The sequence below is a fragment of the Gavia stellata genome, chromosome 6, assembly GCF_030936135.1.
Source record: "Gavia stellata isolate bGavSte3 chromosome 6, bGavSte3.hap2, whole genome shotgun sequence".
Lineage (NCBI taxonomy): Eukaryota > Metazoa > Chordata > Aves > Gaviiformes > Gaviidae > Gavia > Gavia stellata.
Genome location: NC_082599.1, coordinates 5,754,370 through 5,768,307, shown reverse-complemented (window position 1 = coordinate 5,768,307; position 13,938 = coordinate 5,754,370). Strand labels below are relative to the sequence as shown.

General features: G+C 42.0%; 1 protein-coding gene across 1 annotated transcript in view; it reads right to left on the bottom strand.

Annotated features, from left to right (window-relative positions):
- Positions 1-13,938, bottom strand: part of DLEC1 (DLEC1 cilia and flagella associated protein) — a 38,357-nt gene that overhangs the window by 6,607 nt on the left and 17,812 nt on the right. The window contains exons 19-29 of the mRNA XM_059819124.1: positions 13,714-13,867; positions 12,111-12,221; positions 9,412-9,542; positions 8,217-8,402; positions 7,699-7,766; positions 6,314-6,465; positions 5,671-5,774; positions 4,658-4,728; positions 3,647-3,795; positions 2,441-2,575; positions 472-594 (exon numbers count right to left, since the gene is read on the bottom strand). Coding sequence (XP_059675107.1) covers positions 472-594; positions 2,441-2,575; positions 3,647-3,795; positions 4,658-4,728; positions 5,671-5,774; positions 6,314-6,465; positions 7,699-7,766; positions 8,217-8,402; positions 9,412-9,542; positions 12,111-12,221; positions 13,714-13,867 — 1,384 coding nt within the window. The remainder of the gene's footprint in view (positions 1-471; positions 595-2,440; positions 2,576-3,646; positions 3,796-4,657; positions 4,729-5,670; positions 5,775-6,313; positions 6,466-7,698; positions 7,767-8,216; positions 8,403-9,411; positions 9,543-12,110; positions 12,222-13,713; positions 13,868-13,938) is intronic.

The following is a 13,938-nucleotide window of genomic DNA, read 5'->3' as shown; positions in this document are numbered from 1 at the left end:
TCATGTCAGAGAATCGCAGAGCAATTCATAAAACACTATTCAAGCGTCACATTAGCCTGTGAGCCGCACTTGCAGTTGTTGAAGAGGAAGTTTCCCAGAGGAGAGATACGCTGTCCAAATTCACACAGGAAGGTAAATGCAGAGCCAGGAACAGAACTCAGCAGTCCTGAGTCTCAGTCCCATTGTTAATTATTGTTATCAAGAAAACCTGATGTTGTGATAGCATTTCAAACCCTGGGCTTTTGTCTGGGGTCTGCTGCACCAGACAACGTTAGACAACAGTGACATTCCCACCCCAGAATGCTTCCAAGGTAAAAGGCAAATGTAACAAATGAACAACCCTAGTTAAGGAAGGATGTACAGGACTGTTTATACAGACTGGCCAGGTACACAGTAGCCTGTACATAAATATCAGGAAGCGAAACGATTATTTTCTAGTCATCTTCAGCCTTGCTGTGATAGTCAACTTACCTTGTCGTCTAGGTTCATGAAACCCAGCACAAACCCTTCGCATCGCGCTTCAGGCGCAGCCTCTGGCAGGACCCGGGGGGTGAAGGAGATGCAAACGGAGATGCTGCCACCTCCTGGAACCACCTGCAGTCGAGAGATAACTGTTAGTGGTGCAGGGAGCTGCCTGGGATTGCACAAGCATCCTCAGTGCTCAGCTGCTAAAACTGGGTTGCACAAGCAGCATGAAATCTCCTGGGGATGGGCTACGCTCAGGCTTGTACTAAAATGACAGCATGTGACAACAAAACTGACAATTATTTCAGCTGCAACTATCAGTGTAGCCACTCTTCAGCATCAACAGAGTTTAAGCACAGTCACAGACCAACTCCCTAAGTACACAAACATATGTACATACGTGTTTGTTTGTTTTTAAAAATACCCAATTCTGCCTACTCTTACCCATGGCTAACTCAGATGATCCTCCCACAACTGACAGCACTCACAGATACAAGAAACATTTTGTGAAGAGTTACAAGTTTGAATTAAGAGTATTTTAAAGTTCAGTTTACTCTTGGGTATTTTTTTATTTTACACGACAGCAGGGAATGTAATCAAATGCAGCCACAGTGGATTTTCTGGGATTTACAGGTTGAATAGATTCTGCTTTCTTTAGGTGCATTATGCACGTTATGGTTAAATCCTACTATTGCTGCAGAAAAACCTTTGCCACATCCCTACAAAGCCAATTTACATCTAGCTGAGTCTGTAAGCTCAGGGGCCATGTGGTATGTACTGCTTTCAGGCTAGTGCTGTGCAGATGCAAACTCCTCTATTTCATGTGATCACAGCGTGAGATGTTTGGTCTTGCTGGACCTACGTTCAGTAGAAACAAAACTACCTCAGCTGTCCTTGCACTGCATTCCTCTGCTCAGAGCAGTGAGGAGCCTAAGAAAGCTCTGCCTAAGGTCTAGCAGGGCGAGAGCAGAGATAGTAAGCCCTGTCACGTCCTACAACACTGAAGGGTCTGTGCATTGAGGTCTCAGAGAGCTTAGTTGCTCAGACATGGACTTAAGCCAGGTCTGGCCAGCTGTGCTGCAAAGCACCTAAGCCAACAGACCTTCCTGGAGCAATAGTAGAAACAGAGAGAACATTTTTGCAGAGGAATACCTAAATGGCTCCATAGGCATCAACTTCATTCCACATGGGCAGAGCTCACTGCTGGCTACAACCGATAGAGCCTTCTCCACAATGAGGCACTTGCTATCTGAGCTATCATCTCAGCCTCAATCACCCCAGAGCTGACTGTAGGCTTCATTGCTTTGAGATGCCATTTCTGTAATTATTTCTTTTATGTAATTTTTAGCTCATTGTAACTTGTAACTGAAACCCTTTGGCAAAAAACTTGCTAATATTTAAGAATTAAAATTGACACACTGATGTTTTGGGCAACCCTGTCACTCATAGTTAGATCTTTCCAATGCTGTCTTTGCTTTATCTTATTCGTAAGGAATTGTGACACCGTGGCCCCTATTTGCACTAGTTACTTTTGAAGCACTGTGGGTTACAACAGTTTATTCAAAAGAGTTGTGTACTGAGCACCCCTTTCCCAGGCGCCTGCTTTCCAGCTCTGCCACATCTACTTCGCAAATGTACCCTGGTTAAATAACATGCTTCCAAAGCTTCAGGCTGGATGCCTCCCACCTAATGATGCCATACATTTCACCAAGGAAACCCAAGTGAGGAGACCAGAGATGCCACTCTAGAGAGCCTAGTGCAACTGAACACTTCATTCCAGTCATCAGTTAACTGCTCAAATGTAGGTAGGACACTTTCTTTTTTCTGTTGACAGCTTCAAGATCCCAAAGCCTCCCAGCCTACTGTTGCACTGTTTAGTAGTTTCTATCCCCAACCAAAGCTACCTCCTCCTCTGTCTCCTCTGTCCTGCAGAAAATATGCTAAATCTAAGCACAAAGAAAACATAAAAGCTTACTATCTGTCTTGGAGTAATGGAGTAGGGGCTGTCTGCAGGAACCCCTTCATGAGGTCGTATAAGTACAGAGACGATTTTCTGTATTGTAGGTTCTTGAGTGATGATTTCCTTCTCTTTGCTGTCAGAGTCTGAAGACTGCAGGGACATGAGGGTGGGGAACGGTTAAAACTGTTACGCTGCAAAGGAGGAATGCAAGTGAAGTGTTCAGGGAACTGCTGCACTAGTCAATAAGTATGGCCAGCTCCAGTTTCTTTCTTTCTGGCACAAAAGCTGGACATGTGGATGTGTCCTGTACATTAATTTTTTGATGCATAGGTTTGCTCTCCTGAAACTGCTCCTGAACTCCTTGGAAAATGTGCATGCTTGGGTCCTGTTCTACCAGCACTCAACCGTAACATCTCTGGCCCATTATACAAACCAGCACTCTAGGGCAATAATGTTCCCTTGTTGCACAAGAAAGGTTAGAGGTGTATTCAAAACAACTATGCCTTCTGAGCTGAAGCAGAAAAAATGTGATTTTAATATCTTTTCTGTAAAGCTTTTGCCAGAGAAATATACGTACCCTGCATGATACCTTCTCCCTGTCACTCCCAGTCCTTCAAGACAGTAAATTGCCATATTATAATCAAACTTCACGTGTAATAGATGTTACCATATTCTAACAGAGTAACAGAACCGATTTAACTTTAGCACTGGGATAAATACCTCCATATCGTTAGCTACAATTTGAACTTTGCAGGTTAGATTCTGCTCCCTGACACATTTACGCCATAAAGCACCCATGAGAAAAGGAGACCCAAATTAAGGACTTTTAGTTATTGTAACACTTTCATGTAAAATGGCATTAGTTTTTCAATGACAGTATTTTAAAAAGTACCTTATCAGCTTCTTTAACAATCTTAAGAAAAGGAGAAGCTGAAGAGCTATTTGCTTATAGCTCATTCTGGAAACTGATTGCTGCTACCAATAGCCTTCTACCCATGTATTGCTTTTTTGACTGTGAGAGGAGCTGACATTTCTTTTAACAATCCAGCTCTTAGTTACAAGTTATATTGCGTGTTATTGTTTTCAACCTTTCATGCCAAGAAACCCATCATGTATCTCAGCAGCAGTGTAAAAAACAGACTAACAGCTGACCTCATCTGTGGTTTGTGAAGCTGGATAAATGCTTCCGCAGGGAATGGCAGTTTGATCCAACTTTAACACGATCTCTGACTCTGAGGTGCTACCAATTGATGCAGTCTCATTTTCATCCATGTCCTTAGGAGGAAAAGGGTCTCCAAAGAACATCAACAGGTCCACCAGCTTTTTATCGTCTTCCTCTTGGTTGTAAATTTCCCAGTCCAGGCGGATGTCTGAATTGAAAAGGAGAAAGGACAATTACTTCTGGTCATTGAGAAGACTCATAGCTTAGTTGGTACCAGAGCACCAGAATATCAAGTAACAAATTTGTGTCTAGCAACTCGATTTGTATTAAAGCACATCTGAAACTTTCCATGTTTGCTGTAAACTAAAAAGATTTCAAACCATGTGTGCTATGCTCTTATTATAGCTTGGCCACTCTCTAGGTCCTAAACTATACTTTTAATAACATTAAAATAAATAATAAGTATTTTGTTTGTTAAGCAAATGTTTTTGGTGGCATTCAGGAAAAAAAAAAGCGATTGATCATTGCTCTGAAGAGCTTAAAATCTCACTCAAGACATAAGAAGTCTAAACACAGAAGAGCCAGGTGATGCCACTAAGAAGCAGGTAGCACATCAGATTGACCGGGGTTAGTGCTGTGAGAAACTTACAAAAACAGAATGAAAAATCCTGAATTCCCATCATTTCAATGAGCGAAAACCCAGATATGTCAGGATAGGATGTGCAGATTCACAGTAACAACACACTGAGTCAATTACATATATTCTACTACACGCTGGCTGGAGCTTACCTGCTTTACTGTTACAGAAAGCAAACTAATATTCACAGCAGTAATGCCATAATGGTAAATACTACTATGCATATAAAGACCTGACAACATGTATTATTGTTCTGTACTAGCTAAGTTAGAAAACAGCTTAGACACTCTCTTATATACTATTTTTACAAAAACTATCTTGATTAGAAAACAAGTAGGCCTGTGAATTAACATGTTAATGGGTTCTTCTATTTTTATAATCATAAGCAGCACAATGCAAGCGTCGATGTTTGCCGTACAAAAGTCATTCTTACCAAAGGGAGTAGGATTGTTGAGCTGGACCCTCCGAAAGACAGGAGACCCTCCGGAGACATGAGTGCCAAACCTGAGGGGGAGAACCTTGCAGTCAGTACATGCAGAAAATAAAAGTGAATGTCTGAAATCATTAAAGATTTGTTTAAAAGTGGAAACATATCTGGCTGCGCTAGCAGCCTGTTAAGAGTGGTTATTAGGTAAAGCATGGCCTATACTGTGAAATACAATATTGCTTTATTTAATCAGTTTCTCTTTTCCAGTTTTCTTAGTTGTCTCAGATGTTTCAGGGTAAACATGTGAAGTCAGCTTTTGTGAAACACTCTGGCAGCGGCAGCGAATGGTTATGCAGCAGTGGAGTGACCTGTGTCAGACACAGATTTCCAGGTGCATAAGGGTTATGGTGGATAGCTAAATCCATTTTCTACGCCCCGTTACAAAGCTGACATTGCAAATGTTCTTGGCTGCAGTATGATACACAATGCTAATTCCTCTGAAATCAGAAAGAAGCAGTCATGCTGTATGGCAGCTGGCTGAGTGTGTAGTGCTGTGGTCCCCATAAACCAGCCCTTACCCCTCACCCAGATGTGCAGATGCAAATTACTGTATGAGAGGGCTTAAACCTTCCCTCACCCCTATTTACCTTGGGGCTCCATTTCTCCTGGTCCAGGTAAAGGGACAGGGAGAAATGAACTGTGGAGGATGATAAGAACTGCCACCGTGTACTAGTTTCCATCTCCACAGAATCAGATGAGGCTGGACTGTGTGAACTTCTGTGACTGTAAGCCCAGAACAGTGATTGCCAGTAAACCTGAGAAGGCTTGTATGCAGATTCTTTTCTAATTAGGCTGGCAGAGACAAATGTATTGATATTATAGAAGTAGATACTGTACTTTGACAGTCACTTCGCTGATCTTCCCATTTTATCACAAGAAGATGGGAACAGGTATGTATGTTGGCTATAGTCCAATGGTATTTAATTCTCTGACTTCTCTGACAGTATTTTGCACTATACCTGATTATGGGTTCCTCTGTTTGTGGTCCTGTCATCTGTAGGAAGATTGGACAGCCTTTCACAGTCATTTGCATAGGAATTAATTTAGGTTGTAAGTCTCCCACCTATTAAAAATGAATTTTTGCTATTAGAATCAAGATAAAACTTTAGTTCTCTGGGTTACAAAATTATGTTTTAAAAACTGATTGGATTTTCAAATATTTTTGACTGGTTTCTTTTGACAGCATCTAATTCATATGCTAATGAAGCTCTTCTCAGCAGGAGAATGCAATACCTCATAAATTCATCAGCTTTCTTGCAGCCTTTCCATACAACACAATATATTGTATTAGTAGAGCAGAGCAGTGCACTGGCCAGCTACCAAACAGGTTTTATAAATCAAAAGTGCTCCAGTCATTTTAAAGGCACATGAAAACCTCGCAAGGAATAAACAAGTTACCCCAAAACTAAACCACACACTGTAAGAGCAAACAATTGTTCCTTACGTGTCCTTGAAGGTAGCAGTATAGCAATATCTACCCTGAATTTTGACAGAAGTCCTAACAAACTGAAAAAGTATTTTTAACAGAAAGGAATCCGGAAAATATAATTGGTGTAAAATCTGCCATAGCAATACTTCACTTAAAACTGAAGCCCCACCTACCTTACAGACCAGATCATCCTGGTACTCTCCCCACATGTTGTTGTAAGCTGTTATTTCTATGATTAGCTGCTGGAAGGCTTTCAGAGTTCCTGTGGAAGGTTGTATATGGAAAGCTACTCCCTTCCCATGAGACAGCACTGCTGCTGCAAACTCTGAAGGAGCATAGCAAAGAAGCATGTGATGAATTTTGAGGCAATGGAACAAAGTTAGTCTTTCAAAGAATATATAGGACCATATTTTTAGCTGGCGTTAATCAGCCTAACCTCACTGGCTTCAAAAAAACCTTGGATCATTAACACAACCCACATTTATACCACTTTACCCCAAGTTCCCTTCTGCAGTGGGTCTTAATCTGTTTTTTGAGAGTTAGTTCTTGCAGAGATTATTTCATAGAGGGACTCCCTCCAACAACCTGATCCAGGACTCTTTGGGATATGCAAGGCACTAATTGGCTACATGAAAACACACCCTCAATTTGAGAAAAATAAGCTGGAATTTGTGCTAACTGGTTATCTTTCTATTAGCAACTGCCTGTTTACATCTGTCTGCTCTTCAACACAAATAATGAATTACAAAGAGCAAAGCCTTTCCACATTCTGAGTCACCTGGCCTTCTAAATCAATAAGCTTGCATGGAATCTGTCAGAACAGCATTTTTCCAATCTTAAGTACTAGTTCAACAGCTGAAAAGCTTTGTCTTTGTAACAGATACCAAACACTATGGCAAGGCACCAGTAAGTCCAAGTTTTATTTTGGATACAGAAGACACATCCACACTTTATAGCATTTCGCTCCCATTTCCCCCCTCCCTGGGTCTCATGTGGCTCCAAATATTATTATTTTTCAGTATAACACATCAGAAATGAGGGATGGGATGTAGCTTTCCACAGTGGGGAGAGTATATAAAAAGGTTTGAGGGAGGAAAGCCTGCTGCAATGGTATTGGAAGACTGTGCAGGAAGGAAATAGCCAAACCTTATGCATGTCATCCATACTGTGTGCTGGGAGTGATCCTGGGAGTGAACTATCACCAGAACCACCCATCTTTGTTCCAGACTGTTGGTTTAGAGAGAAAGAGAGGGAGAAGGGAGAGAGAGAGAGAGAGAGAAAGAGAGGGAGAAGGGAGAGAGAGAGAGAGAGAAAGAGAGGGAGAAGGGAGAGAGAAAAAAGAAGCAGGGGAGGAAGAGAGAGATTGACCTAATGCTTATGTAATGTGGGCTTTCAAACTCAAGAATGAGCTGAGGAACTAAGTCATTTAACAGTGTAGACTTAGCCAGATACTCCAAGAATGAAATTATGTGCCTGACTGGCACGTTTAATGCTGAATATGGTAGTCAGTTGTCTTTTGCCTTCTCTCCACTGAGAGGATTAATAGCTACTCTAATACCTGACCATGCTCTTCTGGCTGCGTGTTTTGTGACGGGCCCTCTTCTTTTCACCAGGTAGCCTGAGGAGCTTGAAAAAAATAAGAAAACCCACAATGACATTTCTGCGAAATGAGCAGGACTCTGCTATAGCTCTACCTGACTCCTAAATTAGTAGCCATTATAACTTAAAGAAGGACTGCATACAAAGCATTTTTTGAAAGTAAAATCCTTAAGAGTGAATCAGCTTCAGAGTTGTAAGACTCTGCATACAATCTAACACAACAGAGCCTTGGCCGGTGTAAACCAGCTTATGTCCATTAGCAACAATAGTGTTTTGCCATTTATACCAGCTAAATCTTCCATCCTTGCATTGCAACCAGCAAGTTTCATTACCACAGAGTAAGAGCTTAATAAAACCCCACCAGAGCACTGCAGAAAGTGCATCTCGTGACAGAGGCAATAGCACTCTGTCCTAATTTCAGATTTAATCCAGACCTAAATAAGTATTTGAGTCATTATGCAGAAAAGCAAGACTTACAGGCAGATTCCTTGTTCTGGAGTAAGTGAATAGCCAGTAAAATACTCAGCTTCTAATTTGAATGGAGCACTGATTCCAGTGTGATTGGTAAGAAGTAGCTGACGCTTTACTATGTCTTTGAGTGCAACTTCAGATCCGAAGTCCAAAAGAAGATCACACGGACTTTGTAACATTTGTCTTTCATCACTGTCAGAAAAAGTTACATTAGTATTAAAACGTCAGTCTTATTTTCTTATGCCACAGATAATTTCAGTAGATTTTAAATTGTGCATTATGCAATGCGGTTGTGATGACCAGTGTAAAAGGACCATGTAGGTTATCATTTTTTTCATCAGCATTTAATGCTTTTCATTTTTTCACTTCTATCCACATCAGGATTTATTTTGGGTAGAATTTTTTATCATGTATAATGTGCCAACCTACCAAATTAAAGCCATTTTTACTTATATAAAGACAAGCATATTCCAAAAGAGAGTAATCATGCTACATATCAAAAAAATAAATACCAGTCAGCTACACCAAGTCAAAGAGAAGTATATTCATCTTTCTTTAATATCATGTCTCCCAGTGCAAGAACAAAACTTAATGGTCCAAAATACAGTACCTTGGGTATAATTCTGTAATTCTGAATTCACAACTAAGAGTTGAATTTGCAAATTTTTTGGCATTCAAGAAAATAGTTTTTACTCACAAACATGTGAGGGACTGCAGAGGTCCCACGCTTTGGTTACCAGGGAGAAAGGTAAATTTTCATGCTCTCTATACACAAAAGTGTCAAGGCAACTGACAGGTTACAAGTGCCAGGAGCACAAGGGAGAACAGACACAACACATGAACATGAATTTCACTAATGTGCAGTTAACTTCACACCAATTTATTATTCATGAATTACTGAATTCACAATTGTTAATTTAATTTGTTTCAGCTAAACAATGGTGGGAGCGGAGTAGTGCTCTTCTCCAGTCTTCTCTTAGGCTTATGAAGGTGCTGAATTTGACTAGGATGTAAACCCAGTACCTTTTCTTCACAGAAACACCTCAGTGAATTGTCCCAGCACATTTTACTGTCCTTGCTGCCTACAGCAGGAGGAGGAATGACCTTTACATAGATAAGTGGGGTTTTTCCCCTCTCTATTGTATTTTTGCTTTGGGAAGAAGTAATTTTTGTTCACTTCAGGGGTAAACCCTTGATTTACCTGGCAACTCCACTGTCACAAGGTACTGAGTAGGTGACATGCAGACCTTTCACTTCTCCAGAAATGCTCAGAAAGAGGGGTTCAATCATGTCTTCTATGCTACAGGAAAGGGCAAGGTTTTTCAGCTCACCCTGAAAGGAGAAGAGTTAAGTTTCCTTGTGAATGAAGCAAACATCACAGAGGAAAGGCAGCTTCATTAAGAAATTTACTTAGAAAGCATGTATAAACCTCACTGGACTAAAACCAGAACTACAACAGAATCTTGAAAAGTTTCACTGAATTGTTTTAAGGGCATTCTCTGCCAGCATCAGATTTGCTTAGAAGGCAATACCAAAGTAAAAATTTGTGGCTGTTCCTTGGCTTTGTACTCACATCAGTCTATAAGCCTAAAACTGTTCTATTAGTCACTGTTGACACACTTTCTATACTGCAAGCTTTGAGGCTCTAAGCATTAATCATTTCTAGTCATGCTTACATAATCTTCCAAAACCAAGATTTTATTTCTACCTGGGTTTAAAGCAGAACTTGTAGGATGAATTATGTGGCCCATTTACACCAGTACTCTGGCTAATTCAATGCTACTATACTTTTTTGCCTTATCAATACATGAATCGTTGCGTCCTGCGTAAAATAATAGACTGGGATTCAGCTCCAGATTCAGACTTCTAAATGGAACTCTCCAAATGTGGGCCTGTATCGGGTTTGTGTGGCAAGGTTTTGGTAGTGGGGGGATTACAGGGGTGGCTTCTGTGAGAAGCTGCTAGAAACTTCCCACATGTCTGATAGAGCCAATGCCAGTCGGCTCCAAGATGGACCTGCCACTGGCCAAGGCCAAGCCCATCAATGACGGTGGTACCACCTCTGGGATAACGTATTTAAGAAGGGGAAAAAAACCTGCACAACACCAGCAGCAGTTAGAAGAGAGGATATGTGAGAGAAGCAACTTTGCAGTTGGTCAGTAAAGAAGGAGGGGGAGGAGGTGCTCCAGGCGCCGGAGCAGAGATTCCCCTGCAGCCCGTGGTGAAGACCACGGTGAGGTAGGCTGTCCCCCTGCAGCCCATGGGGGTCCATGGTGGAGCAGGTATCTGCAGCCCGTGGAGGACCCCACGCTGGAGCAGGCTCCTGGCAGGACCTGTGGCCCCGTGGAGACAGAAGCCCACGCTGGAGCAGGTTTGCTGGCAGGACTTGTGACCCTGGGGGGGACCCACGCTGAAGCGGTCTGTTCCTAAAGGACTGCACCCCGTGGAAAGGGCCCATGCTGGAGCAGTTTGTAAGAACTGCAGCCCGTGGGAAGGACTCACGCTAGAGAAGTTTGTGGAGAACTGCCTCCCATAGGAGGGACCCCACGCTGGAGCAGGGGAAGAGTGTGAGGAGTCCTCCCCCTGAGGAGGACGGAGAGGCAGAAACATGTGATGAACTGCCCTCAACCCCCATTCCCCGTCCCCCTGCGCTGCTTGGGGGGAGGAGGTAGAGAATTCTGGAGTAAAGTTAAACCCAGGAAGAAGGGAAAGGTGCAGGGAAGGTGTTTTAAGGTTTAGTTTTTATTTCTCATTATCCTACTCTGATTTGATTGGTAATAAATTAAATTATTTTTTCCCCAAGTCGAGTCTGTTTTGCCCATGATGGTAATTGGTTAGTGATCTCCCTGTCCTTATCTCGACCCATGAGCCTTTCGTTATATCTTCTCTCCTCTGTCCAGCTGAGGAGGGGGAGTGATAGAGCGGCTTTGGTGGGCACCCAGCATTCAGCCAGGGTTAACCCACCACAGAACGCTTGAGTTCATCTATAAAGGTGAACTCCAAATACGAGCTCCGAATCTCCACTGATTCATTAACAGTACTTGAGTATCTAGCTCACCTACAATGCAGGCGACCTTCCTTTTACATGGCTGAGATGGCATTCAGTTCCCCAGCCACACACAGACGTCCACACACAGCCCTTTCAGACGCCCACGTCCTGCTGAGCTTCCAGCTTTCCATGAAGAAAGCTCCAGTTTACTGGAATCCTGTGCCACATATGCCAGACATACATGGGTATCTGAGATCTTCTAGGGCATCTCTGATAGTACTGAAATCCTACTTTTAAGCAAATAAATGAAACTTAGGTCTCCAGTGACTGTTATGGGAACTAATACACCACACCTATAGGAAGCTCCTTTATTTAGTTGCATTAAATCAGCTGTTTGAATGGGCCTATAAAGTCTACGGCTGAACTCCTGAAGTTTGTAAACTCTGCAGTCTACACCCTGTTTTGCAGACTCTCAGTCCCATCAGCCCCTTTTAAGTTTCAAATATCAAAATGTCATTAGCCCAGTTGCATTCAGAAAATCAAATGTACAATATATATGCCAGTCTGCTACATTTCATTTGGGATAGTCTGAAGTGAGGATCTGTATGCTCTGAGAAAAGTGATAAGCATTAAGAGTAATGGAATAGGCATTCAAGAAAGAAAGAAAGAAAGAAAACAAGAACAGTGGGGAAACAAAGAGGCAGGGTAGAAAATTGCACACCATATAGACTGATTTAATCCTTGCCTTCAACCATGGTTACCTCTAAAGCAAAGCAATTTCAGAAAAACTACTGTACAGAAAAAAAACCATTATGTTTTGTATATAAAAATCCTTCCTTTTGCCAGATGGAGGTGAGATGAGAATGCCAGTGTTGCTGTTTTGATAAAATTGCATCAATTTTTAAACTTACCACGATGTTAGCTGACAATTCTATGCAGAATTCTTTTTCTTCATTTGGGCCTAAGGTGCCACTGGCTGGGGAGACAGTGGTGGAGCAGAAAGTGGCCTGACTTCCAACGAGCTGCCGAACAGAAAGGACAGACATTCAGTTAACTCTCTTAATTCATTAACACTGATTCTTTCAGATTTGCTCTTCAGATCAAAGAGGACTATAAAAAAAAGAGTTATTCTAAGGTTTAGGACACTTTCAGGTAGCAACACATATAGTTTGTTGAGATGAGGCTTGCTTTACAATTCCCCCATGGTTGAGAAGATCCTCACATTACATTTATTCAAAATGACTTCAGGTGCCCAACTGAAGCATCTGGGCTAGAAGCAGAGTCACTATCAGCCCTTTCACAGTCACAAGCCTTTCCAGGGTTAGGTCAACTTATCTGGTATTGGAGCAGGATCCTACAGGTGCCACATCTCTCTCCACTGACTACAGAGACAATCCTGGTGTTGGCACCTTCACTAATTGACTAAATAAATGCACATGGCATGAATCCAGGGGTTCAACTTGGTTGCTCACGTATGAACATCAGATACCATGTAAAATGCTGTGGATATCCCTCCTAGGCTCCAGCTGTTCCAAAACATTTTCCCATAGGTCCTATATCATCCACACACTCAGTTAGGATGTCTTGGGCACCTAAGGACATCTTGGATGGCACTGAATGCTTTTATGTAGGCAACTGAGCTGAACCCTGGATGTCAGAGTAGATCTGAATGACCAAGGCACTGACAGTAGGATTCAGCTTACAGGCTAATTAACCTAATTGTATGCACAGCGGGCATCAACACTACCATTACAGCCAACAGACATACAGTTAGTATGTGCTAGAGAGCATTCTGCAGACCCAAGTAGGTTCCATTTTAGGGGGAGCTGATACGCCTCCGGACTCCATTGGCTGTATAGATGGGCTAGGATTTAGTTGCCTAAACACAGGCACGTAGGGTAGCCAAGCCATACAAGCGTGGCTGGCTGGTGTGACAGGACTTAGAAGAGACCACACTTTTTGAGTGATGCCTGGAGGTGAGGAAGAACAGTCTACAGCACCCATAATGACACTGGACATTATATATTCTAGAGACTGACTTCCTGCTCAGATTTCCATTGACTGAAAAGAGACTTCAGACCATAGCTTACAAACTAACATTAAATTTAGGAGTCCTAAGATGTGAGCTGAATCCCACCCAGAATGTAAAATTTAAGTAAAATTTAGACACAATTCAAAAGCACCATTGTTTCTTTGCTCTGCTGAATTAAATGCAAACCCTAAAATGCCATGGTACGTTGTTTAATACTCTGGTAGCTTACATCCTATTTCCCCTCACATCTCTGCACACCCATTCTCCCGGGGATCATCCACAGACAGTAAGAGCATATTAATATCAACTGGTAGCTAATCTTTTCAAGGCTGGTCTCAAGTTGAAGTCTTGCTCATAAGCCAGTAAACAGGAATCACTACTCAAAGGATACATCAGAAAAGCTTTTAAGAGTAGTTTGTATTTTGATAGAAATTACAATTTCCATCCCTGCTGTATTCTTCATCCATTAGAAGCACATTTACCTTTCCCCATAAGTATTTTGCTGGCAGCAGTGTCTGGTTAAAAAGCTTGCTGGTTGCTTTGGCAGGAACTCCAGTATAAATTTCAGTGAATACTAGATGACTAGATATCAGGCACGCTTGGGGGGTCTGAACTTCAACAAAAACAGGAAGATGACTGGAAATAAACACACAGATGGTCTATTGTTATCGTTAATGAAATGTGCTAGACATACAACAGCATGCTGG